This window comes from Colossoma macropomum, unplaced genomic scaffold (genome assembly GCF_904425465.1).
Source record: "Colossoma macropomum unplaced genomic scaffold, Colossoma_macropomum, whole genome shotgun sequence".
NCBI lineage: Eukaryota > Metazoa > Chordata > Actinopteri > Characiformes > Serrasalmidae > Colossoma > Colossoma macropomum.
This window is the reverse complement of record NW_023494805.1, coordinates 5966364-5989207: the sequence shown is the minus strand read 5'-3', so window position 1 is coordinate 5989207 and position 22844 is coordinate 5966364. Positions and strand designations below refer to the sequence as shown.

Genomic DNA, 22844 nt, shown 5'->3' with positions numbered 1-22844 from the left:
CTAGCAGTGCAGCGGAAACACACTAGCTTCTGTTTATCTACAGAGCACTCATTGGCCTCATGCCATCGTAGTTCACATCAATGCTGTCTGTAAACAATGGAGTTGATCAAGCTCAACTCACTTGAATATTTTAAGTTTTTTCATCTCTAACTAGCTTCACTCAGCCTGCAGCTGCTTTGGTTGATTTATTTATTTATTTATTTTCATTATATATCTATTACAGTTGTTTTCTTGATTGATTTCTTATTTTATATAGTCATTTATTTTACTTATTTTCATAATTTTACTATTTTATCATTACTATTTTTGTTTTAGTATTGTTTTCTAATGTATCTTTTCCTTTTATCCTACTCAGTTGTTCTAGTTACTCATTTTATTACTAATCTGCTTAAAAGCTTCAATTGACCATTTTTATTTGTTAATCTTATTTGTCTTAAACTTGTCTCATTTTTATTTTTATGCATTGTTTTAGTAATAATTTCTTGCTCATATTTTACTTTCTTTGCTACATTTTTATTATCACATCTGTTTATTATTCTTTTTAATATTTATTTTTTGTATGATGCTCGGCTACATTGTAATTGAGAGTCACCCTCAATGTACTTAGAGTTTAAATAAAGGTTGATCATTATCATTTAAATAGCTTTTCCTTTATCTGTATGTGATATTCTAAACTTTTCCAGTCAAAGAACATAACCTCCAGAGCAATGCATTATGGGTTTCCAGTAATGGACTGTTTATCTGGTGTGATGTATCATTTATATTTAGATTTGTAGGCTGTATGCTACTGTTCTTTTACTGCATTTGCTCAAATAAATAAACTGTGGTGTTGAATCTTGAAACTTGTAAGACTGTTGTTTGGTTGTGACTGCTTTCTATCACATCTGTTAGAATCTTCAACCAGGGTGGTTTAAACTCCTCTATTGTTCACAATAATTGTCTTGTGTGTGCCCTGAGTAAATGATACCCAGTTACACCGAATTTCACACAGGCCTGCAGTTAAATGTTCATTTCAAACCATTTTTCCCTTCCACTTTAAATATTGCAACATTTTCAAGTAAATCTCAAACATTTGTTATGACAATTTATGGCCACATGATGTTATCCTGATGGTAATATCGCCTCCGTGGATCTGCTTGCTGAGGATTTGAGTTTTAATAATGCAGATGGTGACAGAGCTGCTCAGCACAGGCCATGCAATCAGTAACAATAAAGCTGAGAAGACACCAAAAAAACAAATATATTTTTAAAAAATCACAGAAGGAAAGTGAGAAGCAACTCTAAAACAACAGCCACTCATGTTCCATCAGGTCAGCATTTTTTTCCGGTGCAGACTTGGTCAAGTCCTACTGGATGTGGCTCTGCAATACCACTAAGTTCCAACAGATGGCAGCTTACACTTCTGTACAAATGATGGATTAGGATGTATTTTGAAAGAGGCACAAACTAACAATTAGACAAAATAAAAGCAAAAGAATTAAGACAGTGAGTAAAAAAAAAAGAGTAACTTTATAAAAGAAGGCAACATACTAACTTTTAGTATAAGTTGAAGTTGTAGTATCTAGGAGTTCTCTGTGTGCTCTGTTTTGCAGGTCTGTTTTTGCAGGTCTGGAATGTATAAATTAAGGGGCCCCTGGTCCAAAGCTCCATAGGGAGTAGGCCTCTCACTTTCTCCCTTCTTCTCTTAGTTCCAAATAGATGAGATCATTTTAAAAAGAACCATATGTTCTGTCTCCTGTTTCAACAACAAGAACCATATATAAGCAGTTGGAATATTCTTTTCTAGGGGGCACATTTAGAATTGGCACGGATCCTCTCTCAGGTACTTTATAGTGCTTGATATGATACTGTTTTACTTTGTAATAAACATCTTTTACAAGCATGGCAGTGTCAGCGGTGTTTTCCTTCATCATCTTCACATCATCGCCACTTAATAAACAACATTTTTGGCGTCACGAACAGGATTGCGGACAACAACAGTTTTCAATCGGTTTAATAAATCTCATACAATCTTAATGCCAGCCTTCCAGACTGGATTTTGGGCCTCACATAGCACTGAAACAGCGCTGAGACTCAACATAGACTCGGGCAGCCTGTCTCTGGTCCTGCCAGGTCAGTGGACTAGGCTACAATATTGGAAATAATCAGTACAGAAAGACAATAAAGCAATACTTGATATTATGTGGGAAGAAAGTTCTGAGAGCTGAGACTGATCGCAGTTTGCTCTGCTAGTGCACATCTACACACCTTTCTGTGAGCTGTGTAAGGAACAAGGTTTACAGTAAACTGCATGCATTTAATGGTTAGACGATTATATAAGACATCCTATTTTATCTGTTTCCAATAAAGCATTTTAGAATCCCTGAAAGACTGTGCAGAGGATGTTACTCTTTAATTAAATTCATTTAAGAAAAAAACTGAGTCAAAATGATTGCTTAATTAATAATGTAGTCCTGCTTCCCATCAGCTTCCTGGACTCTAGCTTATTTTAATACGTATGACCCTCTATAGACAGTAAACACATTCACAGCCTTCAAACTGTATATATTCTCTGATATCTGTTCAGAACATTTACACCATAAAATCAGCAGCAACATCAGCAAATTACCCAGCTTTGATTTTTACTGTAATATATTTCATTGGCTATCATTTTGATAATTTCATACAGAACCAGACCTTATTACTGCATTAGACAGTTAAAGTTAAACAGCTAAACAGCCTCTCACATTTAAAGACAAACACCAAGGCAGAGAGAGAGAGGCAGAGAGAGAGGCAGAGAGAGAAGTCGGGGAGGTGGGGAGGGATCAGATCAGGCCAGTCAGCCTAAACAACGACATCACAACAGAATCACTGTCCAGAGTTTATGAAGAACCTGTATTAGACTAGTTTCTTGTCTCACAGCCATTCACGACCGTTTATCTCCAAAATAGCAGCTAAACTTTCCGCAATTAGTGTTTATTTTTTACGATTAGTGTTTAGTGTTTTTTTTTTTAATTTGTGGGTATTCAACTGTGTTTTGATACTTGTAAGTTCAGCCTGCAACTTGCTTTGTTAACTGCATTCACTGCGGATGTTTCAATACCAAGTAGGGACCCAGTGGTAGCTGCTGCGGCCAGCACTCCTGCTACACATTATTTAGACCTTTTACTGGACCCATGTAATTCTGAGTGATGGTTGACTTCTGCAATTGCTGTAACAGGTGAGTGATGTCTGCCTCCGTATGCCTGATGGCATCCGTAGTCCATCTGGCCACAGCCCACCCTAGGTTGACCTTTAAGGCTCCTCTAATCCTCTGCTGCATTTCCCTATTCATACTGTGTTACTGATGTTGCATTTAATGCAAAAAGCACCTCTTTTTTGCCTGTGGTCATCCACATCTTAGCTGATGAAATGAATGTTTTTAATATCATAACCATAACTGTTTCCACAATCGTTTTTTATGCAAGTTTCTCTATTGTAAAGGTGCATGCAAAAGCTACTTGAGAACTAACAGCTCCTCCTTCTGGATAACACTCAGCCTGCTAAATATAAGTGAGTGCGAGTTACATACCAGGCCTATTAGGTGTCTCATATCTAAAGCTAAAAGGACAAATTTACATATGTGCACAAATCTACGTAACTGCACTTAATGCATTTATGTGCACTTAATACAGACAAAGCAGCAGATGAAACGGAGCATATGATTAAAATATATTAAAAAAAAAGCTGGATATTGCATATTATCAGCAGCGAGCAGACCAAGCTAGAAACAAACAGCACAAGACTATCTGAACCATATAACAACTAAAACCCTGCTTATGCGTCTAAGCAGCATGCAGTATGATGAGATGTCCCACAAGGCTCCCAGCCTCCCAGCCTCTGGACTCCATCTCCCAGAACACCTCACCTGATCACATGACCTCAGATCTCCCTCACATGACTCTCCACCGGTCTGCTTCACCTGACTCCTGATTAACCTCACCTGTTCCTTGTTCCTTGTGACTTGTTAGTTTGGTATATAAGCCCAGCCTTTAGCATAGAACCTTTGCAATGTATTGCCTTTGTTTACAGAGCCTTACTGAGCCTTCCAGTCAGTCAGTTTGTTTGTTTTTCTGTGTATGACCATTGCCTTGTTTGTTTTTGACTGTGCATTTTGCTTAGCCCTCTCAGTATTGTTGTGATTTTTGTGACTTTGTTTTTTGGACCTCCCTCATGATTACTGTTTTTGTGATCTGGCTTTTGACTTTGGACTGGTTGACCTTGATTTTGGATGCTCCATTTGTTAATAAACCTTTTTTACTTCAGTGTGGTCTGCAAGTGTCTGAATGCTATCCGAGCCTGACAGCAGTATAATGTGGTGTCCCACAAGGCTCAATTCTGGAACCTTCTTTATTTGTGTTTGTTAGGTGCAGGCAAGTATTTTTTTCACATGTCTGTCTCCCTGTCCCTGACTCCCTGTGTCTCTTGTGTTACAGGTGTGGTTCAGTCATCTACCAGCACATTGTATCTTTGTTTTACAAGAGATAGCAGCCCTTGTGTTGGGTGTGCTTTCATTGGGAGATTTATCAACACACTCCCCAATTTTGTCTCTTAGTCTACTGTTGTGGAGTCTACTGTCTAGCTCCCTAGGTCAAAGGGTGAGCACTGTCCTATATATTTTTGGTTATTGGCCAAGGAAGAGGAGCATAGTTAGCTTTTGTTTCATTTTGGTTTTGTAGCTAAGGACTATCTGACTGAGAGTAGACTAGTGCGATTGTTTTCAGTTCTTGTCTTTGGTGCTGTCCACAGTTTGATTCTCCCATAGTGATACTAGACAACTTAACCACCATAACAATGCCAGGGTGTTTTTGAAAGCTCTTATTTGCCTAATCCCTCAATATTTTAATGCAAATTGTTATTGATCCCATAGCTCCCTAAACAACATGTGAGGTTGTAACAGAGCCCGAAATGCTTTCCTCCATATGCAGGTAAGATCAGACACTAGATGATGCTATAGCTGAAGAGTAGGTTTCAGTTCTCATCACCCAAAGCTCTGGAGTTTTCTCCCTGAAAGCTGTCATTTTTATACTTAGCACGTTTAAAATATAACAACACTAATTTTCTACTGCAATTAAAGGGAATCATCTTTGCATTGTCTTATTTATCATTTATTGCTCTATGTTTAAACTTGGCCCAGATGATCCAACAATTCATGCGTTAATGAAGACAGGATTTTGTTTACCCTTGAATAAGCTCATTGGAGATTAAATAAAAGCACTAGTCCTTATTACAACAACTGTTTAATACCTTAAGGTATTGTATTACTTTGCAGTATGATTTAGATACAGCTTCCATTCAACCAGTGAAAGGGAGTCACTGTATGTGGTGACCTTCCTAAGTCAGGCTGCTGAATTGTGCAATTATTTTTCATTTTTTTGTTTTAATCTTTTGCATTTTATGATCTTTAAATGGCTAAATGCAATTAATTTGATTTTGACATTCATTCCTGCACTCTGTGAACGTAAATGTGTTAAAATTTGCTATGTAAAAATGTTTCTATTACATATGAAGAGATGATATGTGTGAATTCTAACTGTGAATGTTTCATTACGTAACACCATGCAAAGCAGATGGCCTTATGATCATTATCAACTTGCAGGTTTGAAAGAGGTACGGACACATCCAGTTCTACTGAATTCTTGTTCCTGAAATCCAATACAAAAATAACATGGCAAAGAACAGTTTAAGATCAGGAGGGTGAGATACACTTCTGGAGAAAAAGTGTAGTTCTAACTTTAATGCAACCCCTGCAGCTGCTTTTGTCCAAGCTGGCTCCAAATAAATAGCATCTCAATTGTTTTAGCAAGATATGCTACATTAGCCATGTTTCCATACCTAGTGCCAGTGTTTAATTTGTCTATCAACAGCCATTTGGTTGGTCAAGGGCATTTTCTCTGGAGCATGCGGTATAATGTGGTGTCCCACAAGGCTCAATTCTGGAACCTTTTTTTGTTCATGTTTGTTACATGTAGACATGTATTTTTTTTTTCTGTATGTTTCTGTCTCTCTCTCTCTGTCTCTCCCTTCACAGATGTACCTGCTTTTGCAATCCATCATGTGAGGAACACTTCTGACCAATCAAAACCCTGGCTGGTGAAACTGGGGGAGGCGTCTTACCCTTAAAAGCTGCATTCAAGACAGCTGAAGGAGAGAGGACTGTTATAACATATGTTGTCTTTTAATGTTTGTTTTTAATCTTTTGTGTTAATTTGTGTTTTAGTTTGGATACTTTACCAGCATATCTCTGATTAGGTTTACAGGAGACGGTGTTCCCTGACTTAGAGGTATGCTTAGGTGTCAGTCATCTACCAGCTCATTTTATCTTGGTGCTTTCATTGGGAGATTTATCAGCACACACTCTAACTCTGTTTATGGGGGTTTTGTCTCTTGTGAGACAGGACTGCTTATGTTGGGTAAATCTCACCAGCACAATCCCAACTTAGCTTACAAGAGCTGCTTGAATATTTGTACTACTTGGGCTTTGAAACAGGTAAGAGCCTGTACATTCACACCACGTCAGAGTCTGCTGTCTAGTTTCCTAGATCAGTGAGGTGGTATTGTCCCATGTGTTTTTGGTTATCAGGGAAGAGGCAATCTGTTGCCTCACACCTGGGCCTGGGTTCGATTCCGCAGTTGGGCGACCAGGATCTTTTCTGGGGGTAGTTTACATTTTCTCCCTGGGTTTCCTCTGGTGCTCCAGTTTCCTCCCACAGTCCAATGACATGCTGTCAGGTCATTCTGTGAACTTGTGTTAAAACTGTGCTATGTAAATATGTTCTCATTACATAGGACATGGTGATACAGATGAACGCAGCACCCCATGCAAAGCAGATGGCCTTGTGGTCATAATCAGCATGCAGGCTTGAAAGAGATATGGACACATCTAGTTCAACTGAATTCTTGTTCCTGAAATTCAATACAAAAAGGACACAGCAAAGAGCAGTTTAGATCAGGATGGTGAAATACACTTCTGGAGAAAAAGTTCAGTTCTAACTTTAACTGTAACTTCTGCAGCTGCTTTCGTCCAAGCTGCCACCTGCTATAGATAGAATAAGCAATTACCTAGAACATCCACGTCATTGCTCTTCATTGCCAGAGTAAATTTGTCTTGTTTTTTTGAATATGTTGGTTGGTTAACATGTGTCATAAGACTGGTCACTTTCACCGAGTTAAGGTGGGCTCCCACCTCTTCATATATGAAAAGATCCATTCCAAAAGGCCCATGCAGAGAGAGGCTGTTCTTCATGGGCCTATGAAAGCCCTGCCTCCTCCCTCTTGAGTGCCAATGTTTCTGCTGATGTTAAGACAGGATCATATAAGGAATTACTGACCATGTAAGTGCCAGGAGTCAGAATCGACTTGATGGTGCATAGTAATAATAATGTTATGATTAATGCCTTAAGAGCAGGAGCATTAATGGGGACAAAACTATATGCAAGCTTGAACAAAGAGCGCTACAAATAATGCAGGTATTGTTACTGTATTAGTCAAATTATTTGATACATTTAATGTCAAATTTTATACTGTTGCAGCTGTAAATGATTTTTAAGGCACTTAGAAATTGAGGGTCCCTCATTAAATGAATTTGTACCTCTTTTAGTGACTCCACTGTAGACCTTTTGGAGTATTATATGTTCAGATATGTGTTCATGAACTCCTGTTGATATGAATTTTCTGTTTTTTTCAGCAATCCATAAAAAAAAGCTAACAGCTTCCCCTTGTGGAGAAACTTAAACCTGCTAAATGCATGTGAGGGAGTTACAGGCCTGGTCAGTGAGGTGGCTGGCATCTGAAAATTGAGAAAGGTTTCATTTTTAATTGCAGTGCAAGAGAGATGAGAGTTTTATTTAGCGGGTTATCTTTGCTTTAGCACACTGCCAGAATATCTACACAATGATAACTTACACGATGTATGAATTCTTCATCTTTTTGTGTAAAACATTTTCCGCTCTGCTAAGACTGTTAAGGCTTAGCTGTTTTATATAATGTGAGATGCACATATCAGCTAGTTGCACAGTTAACAAATCTCTTAAAATTTCACATAGTAGTAGGGTGTGGGAGGGCTTCCAAAGTCTAATCTTGACTATGGCATAATATAGTCTAGAGCAGAGGTTTTTAATTAAAATTCAATAAGGTCCAGTTAGAGAAAATATCCTCAAGCAAAGATCCGGAACATCATAATGTCTAACTTGCATCATGATTCAGTGCCATATACTGTTTACTGAAGTGGCCCAGTAGGTTTATCAGCATCTTATACAGTCAACAACTGAATGTCAAATCAAATAAAGTCCAGTTCAGTCATATTTCAGCAACATTTACTGTCAGTTTTATCTTTTTAGAGCACGACATGTGAAACAACTTCTCTCTGACTCACTTTGTTTTCCGACTGCTGTTTCTAACCTCGTCCCTCCCCTGTGAGACTCAAGTCACTCACTCAAGTCTCAGTGCTCATCGTAATGCATGGATCTGATTGGCTGCATAGCGTCACATGTACGATTGGTCTGTGAGTCTCCCGGGCTGCTAAAGTGGAACCGTAAAGGCTAGAAAAGTTATGTCAATTAAAATAGGGCCACATCATTGAATTAAATAATTCTCCATAGTTTATCGGTTATAGGTCCACGTCCACATAGGATAGTGTCTGGGTCTGGACTCGGACCGCTGTCCGCCTATTAGTGACCTCTGATCTAAAAGTAGCCATGGTTCCAATACAACAGTCTTCATATATGAAGCCAGAGTGAGTGCTTTACAGAGACCCCATACCCTGCATCTACATTGATGAGCCAAAACATGATCACCTGCCGAATATGCCGTTGGTCCTCTGTGTGCCTCTGAAGGTGCCCTGTGGTCATGGCCATAACTAGCTATAAGGACACCTAAAGGTCCAGACCTCGGTATTTTCAGAAGGGTTTTTTCACTTTCCTCCATTCATGAGGTTAAATTTAGAAACGCCTTTATGATAATACTTTCTACTCAGGGCTGCAGCCACAGTGTTACAGGCCACTCAGTCAAATGAGGACAGAATATTTATGCTGCTTTTTTTTTAGGACAATGAAATTTGATTTGCTTTCTGTGAGCGCTTTCACTGCATCATGGCCAACCAAAATGTGCCAGGCTCCACCTTGTTTTCTCAACCCTCCAATCACTGCTTACTAAGCACTGCTATCCACAATTGCTTCAGAACGTTATCAGTGCCGTGACTAGTGTTAGGACTCCTAGGTCCTCAGAAGTTTTAGAGGGTTTTATGAGATTCGATGTGGAAAAAGTGATGAAACTACACAGTAAGCAGTGAGTGGTTCTCAGCTGACCTCAGAACAGTTGTGGTTCAGCCCTAGACTGAACTGTCCGCTCTGTACAAAATGCTACACTGTCCTGAGTACCAGAATGACTTTGACCTCTTGAGATCAGCAGCTCCTTTAAGTCCTGTAAGTTGTGAGGTGGAGCTGCCAGGGACCAGACTTGCTCCAGCATATCCCACAGATGCTCCATCGAATTGAAATTCTGGGGAATTTGGGCAGGCCACACCTTGACCTCTGTCATATTCCTCAAACTGTTCCTGAACAATGTTTGCAGCGTGGCAGCGTGCACAAAAGAGGCCACTGCCATTGGGGAAGACCAATGCCATGAAGGGGTGTAGCTGGTCCGCAACAATGGTTAGGTAAGTGGCACAAGTTGAAGGCCACAGAAATGCCTGGACCCAGGCATTGCTGCCCTTTAAACACTCACAGTCAATCATTCTTAATTCTTGCTTGAATTTCTATATTTCCTTTTTCTTACAACAAACCGAGCAATTGTGAAATGATTTACTGACTAAAGGTGTTTGAGAAGGTTGTTTCATGTTGTATCTCAATGTTTTACTGTGTGTGTTCATTCATTTGCATGGTTAGGTGAGCCTTCATGTAAATCATCATAAAAACAGACTGAGAAGCACAAAAACAAAGAAAGCATTGTTGTGGCCTCAGTTTCACTTCAGTTGCCAACACTAATCAGCAGGACACAGACAGACACTAACAGAGCAACTTTATCAGCAGTAACAGGTAAGAAACACCTTTAAGACTCTAATGTTATTGAGCTTTAACTTACTGCCAGAGTGAATGTGTGTATTCTTAATTTGAAGTTTAGCAGACACGCTTTATTTTTTCAATAAATAACAGGTCGGTTTACAGGACAGGGATTTAGCTTAGCCTTGGACTGGATAGAATTGTGAATAGGATTAATCTCGCCCCACAAAATTAACCCGTACATTGCTGATTTTCTTATGTATTATCATGACTTTAAAATGAGACAGCAGTCTTTTTGAGCGCACAGAGACACTGGGCCTCATTCACCAATATCTTCCTTTTTGAGAAAGGTCCCAAGAAAAAGTCTACATCAGATTCATGATGTGTCCTTAAACCACAGAACTGTTCACACCTTTGTGCTCTTGAGTGTGTGTAGATTCTGTTCTTACCTAAGAACAAGTCTCAAATAAGGAAACACTGGTGAATATCAGAATCTTCGTAAAAACTGCATAAATGGGTTTTAAGAAGACATTTCTTCTTATGCATGGTTGGTGAATGAGGCCCAATGATATAAAAAACAGACCAAACTGAACAGTTGATATTGTGTATATATACGATACTCTATGTAATATATACTATACATTTCTCAGTTTAGTTTATACTCTAGATTAACAGGCTTATTTGTGTTCAGATAAAACGCTGCTGCTCTCTGAATGTGTTCCATGTTGTAGTTTGTGAGTTTAAGCTGCTGCTGTAGGTCATAATTTATAACCTACTTATAAAATATATTTATGATTATTGCTGAAATGACATCTGGCATTTTAACTATGTAGATAAAGCAATGACCTATGAAGCCCATTGCAGAGAGGTTGGCTGAATATTTACATTAGAAAGACATGTAATGTTGCTCTATTGTAGATCTTCTCTGAACAAACATGTTATACATGTGTTCTCAGTTTTAAATGTGTTTGATTCTTGCTGTGTGGAACCTGGACTAGCAAAGTCCTCAGGTCTCTGTCTGTTTAAAATGTCATGTTGATACTTTTGTAGCCTGTATGTTCTTTTAATCTAACATGGCGTGACGGTCCTCTCACCTGTTCTTCTTCACAGCTCATCTCCACTTCACTTATAGTCTCTCATTCTTCTCTCAGGCTCTGGAATGTTTTGTCACTGTGGTTCTTTCCTCTTCTTCTTTTCCTGTCTATCAGTAGTTGTGATCTTTTGCTTTTAATATCTGCATAAGCGTCCAGCCTCTGAAACTGCTTTATTACTCAGTGACTTTATCTGACCAGACAGTTCATACAGCACTATTTACTTTGGTACCTGGTCAGATAAACTAATGCCTGCTGTTCTTGTAAATGTGCGTTGACATTAACATTTGTCTGCATGTTTATGGTGTTTTTCTTCTGATTCTCCAGAGGAACAACATTCAGATACATTTATTAAACTCATCTATTCCATTAGAAGCTAAAACAGTCCATGGTGATACCCACTGTTTACAACAAAATACAAAAAAAAATGTTTTTTAATACCTGAAAGTGAATCACTTCCTGTAAGTTCTTATTTTTGCTTTGAAATTTTTGAACGTGTCACCATCCCTTTTTTTTTTATTAAAGGGCAATTCCACCAATTTTTCAACATTTCTGCATAACTCAATCGTTATGATGTATACAAACTCATTCAGAGTGATCTGATGTGAAATGCTGTTATAGAGGAACTCACTGTGTCAAATTGTTTACAATAACAGTAATAGTTAACCAGACACCTGAAGCCAGAGAATAAATCCATAAAGTATCCGCCCACCATATTTACAACCACTTTATTATCAGCACTCCATATATAAACTCAGAAGACATGTGCAGGTTCACTGGTGATTTTGCATAGTAAATAAAGTGGTTATGTATGGGTATGTGTTTATGTCATGCTGACCCCTGGTTCCTATCACCACCATTCTAAAAAAAATCTAAGTGCTACTACATGTAACATCTGTTAAACAGCATGATCTAATGTACTGGTAGTAAAGACTGTTGAGGTGTTTAATGTGTGGATTGTGTCTCTCTTGTTCTCCACAGTCATGAGTTCAGCTCTGTATCTGATCCTGCTTTTCTCAGGTCAGTGTAGCTTCATGATCATCTGTAAAACTCTCTGCTGCTTCATTACTGTACTGTCATGCTGATGAGAGCTTTCATCTCTACAGCTCTGTGGACTCTCTCCTTCTGTGGGACTCATCAGTTTCATGTGGTGGAAGAAAAGAAGAACTGGACCAACGCTCAGAAATACTGCAGAGAGAAATTCACTGACCTGGCAACCATTGAGAGCCAAGAGGAGATGGAAGCTGTAAAATCTGTTCTCAAAAGAACAGCAGGCAATTTCTGGATCGGACTGAAGCAAAAAGATAAAAATGACAACACTGTAAGAAATCATGTACATTTAGATTTAGACACTTTCAGAAGGCGAGCGACTAATGAAACTGGATGCAGGTTTTGAAAATATCTTTCATCAGTGACTGACCAAAACACTGCAGCAATTGCAGGTGTTCACAAGCCACTATGCCTGCTGGTTTTTATATCCATTGCATACATTCCCTATTTGATTTGGATTTATAAGTTTTTTTTCTTCAAAAATACTTTATTTTGGCTGAAAACATTTTAAACTCAAATGCAGTTTCAATCTCCTGAAAACCTCAAAAGAGCCAATCACTAAAATCCTCATGTGGCTGTGATGATGGTTTTATCTGGTGTGATAATGAGCACTGAGAGGTCAGTGTTTAAACAGTTCACTGATCAGGTGTTAAATGTGTTTCTAGAGCTGGATCTGGTCAGATGGGAGTAACTGCACATACAGATACTGGAGCACTGGAGAGCCAAACAACGGTGGGGGTGAAATGTGTGTGCAGTTGTTGCAAAACCCTGAATACAGATGGAATGATGCAGGCTGCCAGTGGTCACATCCATTTATCTGCTATGAAAGTGGGTAATATGAGGTGATAACTGCAGTTCATCTGTTACAGATTCAGTTCATTCACTTTTAACCTCTTTTAAACTCAGTGACCACATTACACTTTTATGCAAAAGTTTAAACATATACAAAAAAAATATAAAATATAAAATGTGCTATAATTTTTAAACAAGCCATATTTTATGCTTTATTTTTTCCTGTAAGTTAAGCAAATAAACAGTAATTTTGTATTAAAATGTGCAGAGGTGTGTTCTCTGTAGAGGACATGTTAACTTGCCCAAACATCTGCAAACAAGTATATTACAGTGAGGCTGGGTATTATCAGCAACTTCAGGGTATGATACAATGACAAAACCCCCAGATGTACAAGGGCCAATTTTTGGTCCATACCATATGTTACCATAAAATTTGTTTTGAAATGTATAGTAATAGTCTAATAAATGTTCATTAAATCGACAGTAATTGTCAGAAACGGAGCACAGTGATGTGTCAATTCACATCCTGTTCAAAAAACATCTGAAACAGGTGATGCAATCATGCTTGGGGATAAAATGAGTATCCAAGCAAGGTCCTTTAGGAGTAAGGATGGGTCAAGGCTCACCACTTTACAAAAAAATGCATCAGACAATAATGCAGCTGTAATGTGCCAACCAGATTCAGAAGCTCGCGGATGTAAAACACAAATGAGGCTTTACTGAAGGATTCAAAGTCCAGAGACGTCATCACAAAACAGGCAGGGGTCAAACCAAAAGGCACAGCAAATACAAACATATGACCTTAACACAAGGCATACAGTCCAAAAAGGGAGAGGCAAAGACGTAGTCAAAGATGCAGGCAAAAAGGTCAAATAACAGGAGACAGATGATAAGGCAAACAATCCCAAGGGCAGCGCAAAAGGCAGAGTCAAATGAACAAAAAGCAATGGTCATACACAATATACAAACAATGGATAGACCACTCAGTAGATCACAAAATGGATACAAAACCTCGCAACTATCTACTGCTAAAGCCCGGGCTTATATACTAAAGTAAGTAAGTCATATGACTAATGACACAGGTGACAAACATTAGTACTCCAGAGATCTAGAGCGCTGATAGGAGCGTGAAGTCATGAGGTAATCTCCTGGAGGGTTCTGGGAGATTGAGTCTGTGTGAGTGTCTGCAGTAAAGGGAAGTTCAGAAGTCATGTGATCTCCCAGAGGAGTCTGGGAGATTGAGTCCAGATCCACGCTGGGACTTGGCGGATGCATGACAGCAGCAGTTTAAGAATAAAGTTCCTCAGTGACCGACTACAGGAATTTTAGGTATTTCACCATCTACAGAGCATAATAACATTAAAATAAATTCATAAAAGCAAAATATTTTGGTAGTCCAGCGAATGAAAAACCTTCGACCCCTCAGATGGCACTGCGTTTAAAACCGGCTTACTTCAGTGATGGATATCACCACATGTGCTCAGAAACCATTGTCAATAAACACTGTTCATCACTGCATCCATAGATGTACGTTAAGACGGACTCAATTTGAAAATGTGTGGCACATTAAGAAATGCAAGATATGACAATGATGGCCCCAAACGACAGCAGAGCTAAAATGGATCAGTTTGTGTCTTCAGTCTCTAAATGATTAATAAGTGTAAGGAAAGGTTATATAACGCAGTGGTAAACATGCTCATGTCCCAACTCTTCTAAAATGTGTTGCAGGCATCAAATTTGGAATGAGCATATTTTTACAATTTATTAAAACCATTAAAGTTTATAATATAAAACATCAAATTTCTTTTTTTTTTGCACTTTTCTCAGTTTAATACAGGTCAGACAGAGTTAAGTAGTCACTGCTTTCTGTTTTCATTAGTATTGCTCTTACTGTCCCATCTTTTGTGGAATGGGGTTTGTACAACTAACAAGGTTCATACATAACTGTACAACAGTTAGTAAAGGGTACTCCCTTCATTCATGCACACAGTAGACTCTCAGACTTGAATGCAGTACAAATTTCACTCGCATGTAATAGTAAATTCATTATTATCAATACTGACATCATTGTAGCGATATGTGTATTTGCATGAGTTTATCCACGATTTATTACTATGTCAATATTTTGAACTCACTAACAAAAAAGCATGAGAAGCACAATGATAACTAAACTATTTGATATATTGGTTGGATCCTTTTTCTTCGCTCTTCCGCAGAGATTCCACTCATCCTGATTAATCAGAACAAGACGTGGAGAGAAGCTCTGAGATACTGCAGAGAGAATCATGTGGATCTGGTCTCTGTTCACACTCACGAAATTCAGGACTGGGTGGAGATTATTACTAAAAATGCCTCCACTGCTAATGTGTGGATGGGTCTGCGACACACCTGTGTCTTAAGTATCTGGTTCTGGGTGAGTGGATCAACTTTGTGCTACCAGAACTGGGCTCTGCGGAACGGGACAGGGAGTGGAAGACTGCAGAGGAGGCGAAAGAACAGGAGCGGTGCAGTCTGGAAGTAAGCAGTGGGTCAGTCTGCCAGAGAATCAGAGACTCAACTTCATCTGCACCATTAAGAGTAAGACAGAGGATTATATATCTGTTAACAGCTGAATATTGATGGTGAAATAATACTGATTGATGTTATTTGCTTCTTTTTAGAGCTCTAGAATGGATGCGGGCTGTTCAGCTGGATCCTCATAGTTCAGGATCAAACTGATATGTAAGAGAAATTTCTACATCAACATGCTTCTGATGAAGTCATGTAAATATCCTACTTCAGTTAATAATACACATATTCATATTACTGATACTGATTCTCTATTTAGTTATTAGCAAAAGACTTTAGAAATAAAGCTTATAATGACAGTTTATGATATGTAAAGATAATCTATATTTTGTACTAATTTTATACTATATTTTTATGCTACTGAGTGCTATTTTCATCCTTCATCAAAATGCTAATGTTTATAAATAACTATAATACAGCCTACAAATTGTCCTTCATATGTACTAATTATTCTAAACTTTTTAGTGTGTACTAAAAGAAACTTAAACTCGCTTAAGACTGAAACATTATTTTTTTACTTGGGCTGTAATTAAAGTAACTACAGAATAGCCAATGAAAAATACTCATATTCTTATATGTTGTATCATTGGCAAAATTCCTCTCAGTAGATTTGGTCTCTTCTCGTCTCGTCTCGTCTCATCTCATCTCATCTCATCTCATCTCTTCTCTTCTCTTCTCTTCTCTTCTCTTCAGTGCTAAATTGTTTCAGTGGTTTTGATGTCTTATTTATATTTTTGATTTGTAGATCATAGTTTATTGTTCTTTTATTGTAGCTGTTCAAATAAACAAGCTATGGAGTCAACAATCGACACTTGTAAGATTCTTTGTAAGACTGATGTGGTGTTTTCCTGTAGCTGCTCTTTATCACATCTTTAGAAACTGAATCAGGGAGTTTTAAGTGGTTCTATTGTTCAGAATCATAGTTTTCAATGTGTATTGTGTACATGATGTCCAGGCAGTTATACTGAATGTTGTGCAGGCATGCATTAAGAATTTATGTATTCTGCCTGAAATATTGCAGCTATTCATCTAGCTCCACAATATCTTACTATGACAATCCAATAACGCTATCCTGGTGGCAGTTTAGATGTTGTTGAGGACCTGCTCACTGTTGCTTTCTAATGGCTCTAATGGATCTGGTGACATGAGCGTGAAACTGAACGTGAAGACATTTATATTATATTTTGTAAATCTTGAAAATGTATGTGATTTCATCATAAAACTTTATGTAAATTAGCTGAGTGGAAACCAATCACAAATTAGAGTGACAACCAATCTCATTGTTGATGTGTGGCGCAGAACATATTCAAAGCACAGGGCATTACGGCAATAAATTATTTTAAACAACAATACTAGGCTGCTCTGGCAAACTCCACTCTCAAACAAGCACAGATGGTCTTTACTACATTCAAATCATTTTGTCAAGTTTTAATCTTTGTAATTTTTACTTGTAGCAGCTGCAGTTAAACAATCCTAAAATCACTCCTGCATCCCTGTTTATTACTGAGACTGCTGCTCTTTCATGCCACTGAAAAGAAAAAAAAATATTAGGCTCATAATAGCAATATATGATGAATATATGATATGATTCTACTTGATCAGCTCCAGAACTTGGTTAGCCTTTCTGACTGGTTCAGATTCTACCCGAGTGGCTCTGACTATTGTCTGCAACCTTGCTGATGAAATGAAAGCTCCTCAATTTAGCGTGTGACAAAAAAGTGACAAAACAGCTGGATTGTGAATATAATCAGCATCAAGCACATCAACCTAGAGATAAATGACATCTGCGCCATCTGACCTCTGTCATGACCAGCCTTTCAAAATCACAATCAGAGCACCATTCAACAAATAAATGAATTTTCCAAAATAAGAAAAAGGAAGTCTAGCACTTTATGAACTACATACAGTTGTATGAACTTTGTATAAATTTCACTAATTTTCTCTGACATTTCCACCACTTTTTGCTCTGTCAGTAAAGTTTATTATTACTATTAAGAAGTGATGAAAACATGAGGATCCTATCTGTGAATATTTCATCACACATCACACCATGCAAAGCAGTTGGCCTTGTAGTCATGATCAACATGCAGACTTGAAAGAGAAATGGACAATGTTAAAATCAGTAAATAAACAGTAATTGTGCATTAAAATGTGCAGAAGTGTGTTCTCTGTAGAGAATATGTTCATTTATTTTCACTCAGAAGATCAATAAAACATATCATTTGATCAGGGGTGCACAAAGTCTGCAAACAACTGTACTACAGTAAAGCTGGGTATTGTCAGTAACTTCATGATATGGTACAAAGACAAAACATACCAGATTTACAAGAAGTATTTTTTGGTCTGAGTTACCATTAAACTTGTTTTAAAATGTACAGTAATAGTTTAATGAATGTTTTAAAAGGCCGAGGTGACAATTCTTTTAGTAAACATTCACTTTCAATGTGATTTTAAAAGTATAGTGAATAATAGTGAATAAATAATGCTGGGTAGCTTTCAATAACTATATTATAGATGTGCTTCAGGTCCAAAAACCTAATTCCAGAAAAGTTGTGACAGTGGGTAAAATTCAGATAAAACAGAGCGCAGTGATGTGTAGATTCACATCATGTTCAAAAACCATCTTAAATAGGTGTTGCGGTTATGCTTGGACATAAAAGCATGTGTTCAGGTGTTTCGATTTTCCCCTCTCTTATCGACCTGGCTCAAAGATCACCAAGCCTGATGCCCTATATAGGCAGTGGACCGTGTCTCCTCTGAAGCAATTGCCTGAAACTATAATACTCTAAATAGATAAAAGTCTTCCATCCAAAAATAAAGACATGGTTAAAGAAAAAAACTCACAAACAACCAAATACAGAACAAGCTCCAGTGGGTGGAGACATGTAATAAAAGTAAACAAAACCCCATTTTTGGAACGTAATAAAAACATCAACAAAAAACTACAAAATAGAAAAAGAATAAAGAAAAATAACAGGCAGAGAGTGAGAGGAAATACATTTGCAAAATAACAATGAGAACTCACATTTTCCCAAAAGATGGAGTCGCACAGGGTCACATCTTCATTTTCACAGAATGTTGCTTATTTCATATTTGGTAAACGGACATCTTGGAGGTTTATTGCATGCTGGACTGTTAAAAGCTGGTGAAAGAGAAGAGTGCTCTGTAGAATGGCAGCACTGTCATACAATATTATTCAGAGGCTTATCATGAAGTTCAGTAAAGGTGTCAGTAGACAGTATGAACACAAAGTTGTTTAAAGATAGACTTAAAGCTGGTACATGAAATCTCATTAAGACTACTCACGGCATGGCTGTGCACTGCAAAGATCCTACAGTCATTAGAATCTGACACAGGAGCCTTGAAGCCATGCTGTCAGGTTGATTGATGTGGATGGAGAAGCTGTGGGAAAATCTATGCAAGTAATGCCAAGATGAACATCTGGACCAGGTTCAACTCTAAAACTTGCTTAATAAAATATGTGACATCTCTGAGTAGCAGATAGCAGGTCCACAGAGTGGGATCTCACTGGATTTGCCCCTGTATCACCATGAGGCACCACCAAGTGGTGGCTTAGGCTTTTGAAGCATAAGAAGATTTTCTCATACACAGTTACCCACTGTTTTCAATAGGGACCAGGTCCCATCCTGATTAGCTTCTCATGCAGTGAATAGGGGCAACACATGACACTGTGCACACATCTTAATCCCACTTCTTCCTTGGGCCTGGTGTCAACAATGAACCGGTGCTGGAGCATAGAAAGTCTGGCCCAATGGGTGGGTAACGTGATGCTCAGAGGAGCCTGTGGATCATTTGAAAACCTTTGAGTCTAAGGTGGGCGGCTTCGGCATGGGCACAAGCTTTTGGCTCACCTCCATGACTTTGTGGTGTATTGGTTAAAGAGGTTGTTTACTGGCTATATACTGATTTGTCTACCTCATTTATATACCCTGTGAGCTCCTGCTGGCACAACAGTTATTGTGCTTATTTGTCCATATAGCTGCATTTAGCTACTGTCAGTGTTGGCTTTATGCACTAGTCATATGTGTATTGATGTGTCTATCCAGTGAGTTTGGCCAATACTGTTTACATTATGATGTAAGGGAAACAAGTGTGTTTTAGCTTCTCTCCACCAGCCTGATTAGCTTCAAGAGTTCTATGGCCAACCACCAGGTGCCAGAGCCAGTTCTAAGTATGAGTCAATAAGCATGAGTCAATCAATAAAAGACTGTCTTTTCCTTGGGATTGTCACCCTATTATGAAGAACCTCTACTTTAAACATTACAGCACAGTTTCATTAGTGCCATAATTTTCTGTACTTAGAAAATCATTGAGAATCTAGTCTAGAAGTCAACAGGGTCTTCTAGTGGACTAAAATGTTATGTTTAGTTTTAGATAATATGGAAGGGAGTGGAGAGGGTCTCTCAAATCAAGGATTTCCAATCCCAGGCCTGGTGACTCGTTCTGCACATTTTTGTGGTTTCTCTACACATTTAATCCAGCCAACATGGCATTTGTTAGTTAGCTAAGGTGTTGTATCAGGCTGTGCTCCATGAGCCAAGCACAAAAATGCATATCAGTAAAAAGTGGTCGACCAATATCAGACAGAAAATCCAAGGGTAGATTAAACTAAGCCTCAGGTTAGCTGGCTAAGCCATAAATCCTGCTTCCTGAGACCGACCCCTGATAAAGGAGCAGTGAACGAAGGGGCTTTTTGTATACAAGTCAAGAACACAGAAACAACTGGGAAAGGCGGAGAAACAAACTACAAACATGTGCAGGGACTAGACAGGAGACAAAGAAACAAAATAAAAACAAAAGCACATGGCAGAGACTAGACAGGGAGACAATAACAGCCTTTGATTTTATGTGTGTTTGAGTCGCCTGTGTCGGGGGATCTTTGTTCATTTGCATTTTTTCTCTGAAACTTAATGTAAATAACCATCAAGAAAGAAGCATAAACAAACAGAGCTGCGCCGGAGTTAGTTTCCTCTATTATCAGACAAAACAAAAACTGCAGGAGACACACAGAGACTAAATAGCAAGAGTCACTTCTAAGTCAGTAACAGGCAAGAAACACCTTTAAGATGAAACTCTTGCTCACAGCATTTGAATGCATCCATCTGATATTCCATGCATTCTTCATTTGAGTATTCTTTAATATGACTAAACTAATTCAGCAAGAAAAAGTGCAGTTCTTGAGGTAGATGCTGTACTTCATATGTATTTTTTCTTTCTGGTGATCAGTATTTTACAAGAATACAGCAGTGGTTAACTCACCGGAACAGTGAATAATAATGGCAGCATAGAGTGACCTTTTATTTTCTCTGAATTTGTGCAGTTACAGATTAATAGTTTTACCTACTTTCTGCTATAAACTGTTGGATCTCTGCTTGTGCACCTTAGAACATTTCAACCACTGATGTGTTTCATAGCTTATACCCTGGTATAAGGCAACACATGACACTGTGCAGGCAGTTTCATCTTAGTCTTAATGACACTTATCTCTCTTCATGTAAATGTGTAGGCTCTGGGACAGCCGGCAGCCTGGTTAACTATGGGAGTTAGTCATAAGTGTGAGTCAGTTGTTGTCCAAAGTTGTCCAAAGTTGTCCCACTTCTTCCTTGGGGTCAGCACCTTGGTGTCAGAAGTGGGATGGCTCAAGCCTGTCAGAGCAGAGGGAAATTGGCCAGATTTTTGCCAGCAAGAAGAGATGGAGCTGAGAAGGAAGCAGAGAACAGCACTTGACAGCAGCAGACCACAGAAAAAGGCCAGATGGAGGAAGAATGCCACCTTGCTTTGATGCTCAGTGGTGAGATGCAGCAGGTACACTGCAGCTCTGAAGAGAGTGAGTTAAGCTGGCAGAAAGCAGCAAGGAACCCCAGCAGTGAGCACTCTGAGCCTGGAGGCAAACAGTGAACCTAAGCTAGAGCTGGCAGGAGGTCTGGAGAGTGCAGGGCAGAGCTGGTAGCAGGTGAGCAAGCCCGGTGGCGAGCACTCAAATGCAGCCTGGGGTCAACAATGAACTGGTGCTGGAGCATAGAAAGTCTGGCCCAGTGGGTGGGTAACATATGATGTTACAGTGTTGGCTTGTAACAATCACCTTGAATTCTTATAAGTTTAGGGGTTACATTTATAGTTCGAGAATACACTGCTTACGATTAGGAGATCATGTAGGATGAACACACAAACACATGCACACAAAAAACCCAAAACTAACAGACCCTGTTTAACCTGCCAACCGAAATGCTTTATATATTTAAATGTATCTGACAAAACATACACAATTTTTAATGAGCAAACAGTACCCACACACCATCAAATTCTAACAATATTCCATGCCCCCCCACAGCTTCTCCAAAATGTCCAAAGTGCAAAAATTCAAAAAAGTATTAAATCAAAAATTCAAGTCTTTAGCAATGCATTGCAAAAAAAACAAACAAACAAAAAAATAAACCAGCTGGATATCACCGGCAATGACAGGTGTAAAACAGTGTATTCTCGAACTATACATGTAACCCCTAAACTTATAAGAAGTCAACGAGATTGTTACAGGCTTTATGCAATACAAAGTCATATGTGTGTTGTTTTGTCTAGCCAGTGAGTTTGGCCAATACTGTTTTCCTTATGATGTAAGGGAAATAAGTGTGTTTTAGCTACCTTTCACCAGATTAGCTTCAAGAGTTCTATGGCCAACCACCAGGTGCCAGAGCCAGTCATAAGTATGAGTCAATCAATAAAAAACTGTTTTCTAAAATGCTTCATGGTCCTGTCTTTTCCTTGGGATTGTCATTCTATTATGAAGAGCCTCTACTTTAAACATTACTGCCCAGTTTTTTGAGTGTCATCATTTTCTGTATTATCCTCTGTATTATACAGAAAAACATTGAGAGTGTAGTGCAGAAGTCAAATGGGGCCTTCGGGTAGGCTAAAATGTTGTGTTTTTTTAGATCTAATAGAAGGGAGTGGAGAGAGTCTCTCAAATCAGGGGTTTTATTATCTATCTGAGGCCTGGTGACTCTTTGTTCTGCCCATTTTTGTGGTTTCTCTACACATTTGATCCAGTTAACAAGGCATTTGTTAATTAGCTAACGAGTTGTATTGGGTGTGCTCCATGAGACAAAGCACCAAAATGTGCAGTGTTGGTTTTCCAGGACTCAGATTAGGAACTTGTGCCTCAAATGGTCCTCTTGAGCCTCAGCAGCTCACTTTCATGGGTATGCTTAGGAAGGCAAATGCTGTGGGCCTGATTAAACCTCAGCTAGTTGTACCCAACAATGTTCTGAGGTTTTTATGACACTTTTATCCACCCCAGTCAATCAGAGCT

The 22844-nt window shown here is 38.6% G+C and overlaps 1 protein-coding gene across 1 annotated transcript; it reads left to right on the top strand.

Annotated features, from left to right (window-relative positions):
• The first annotated feature begins 9641 nt into the window (after positions 1-9641).
• On the top strand, positions 9642-16046 carry LOC118825998 (macrophage mannose receptor 1-like). The gene is made up of 7 exons (XM_036596889.1): positions 9642-9673; positions 9903-10052; positions 12089-12127; positions 12214-12428; positions 12823-12985; positions 15166-15526; positions 15610-16046. The coding sequence occupies exons 3-6, from the start codon at positions 12091-12093 to the stop codon at positions 15468-15470; spliced, it is 720 nt and encodes a 239-aa protein (XP_036452782.1). The 5' UTR covers positions 9642-9673; positions 9903-10052; positions 12089-12090; the 3' UTR covers positions 15471-15526; positions 15610-16046.
• The last annotated feature ends 6798 nt before the right edge of the window (positions 16047-22844 follow it).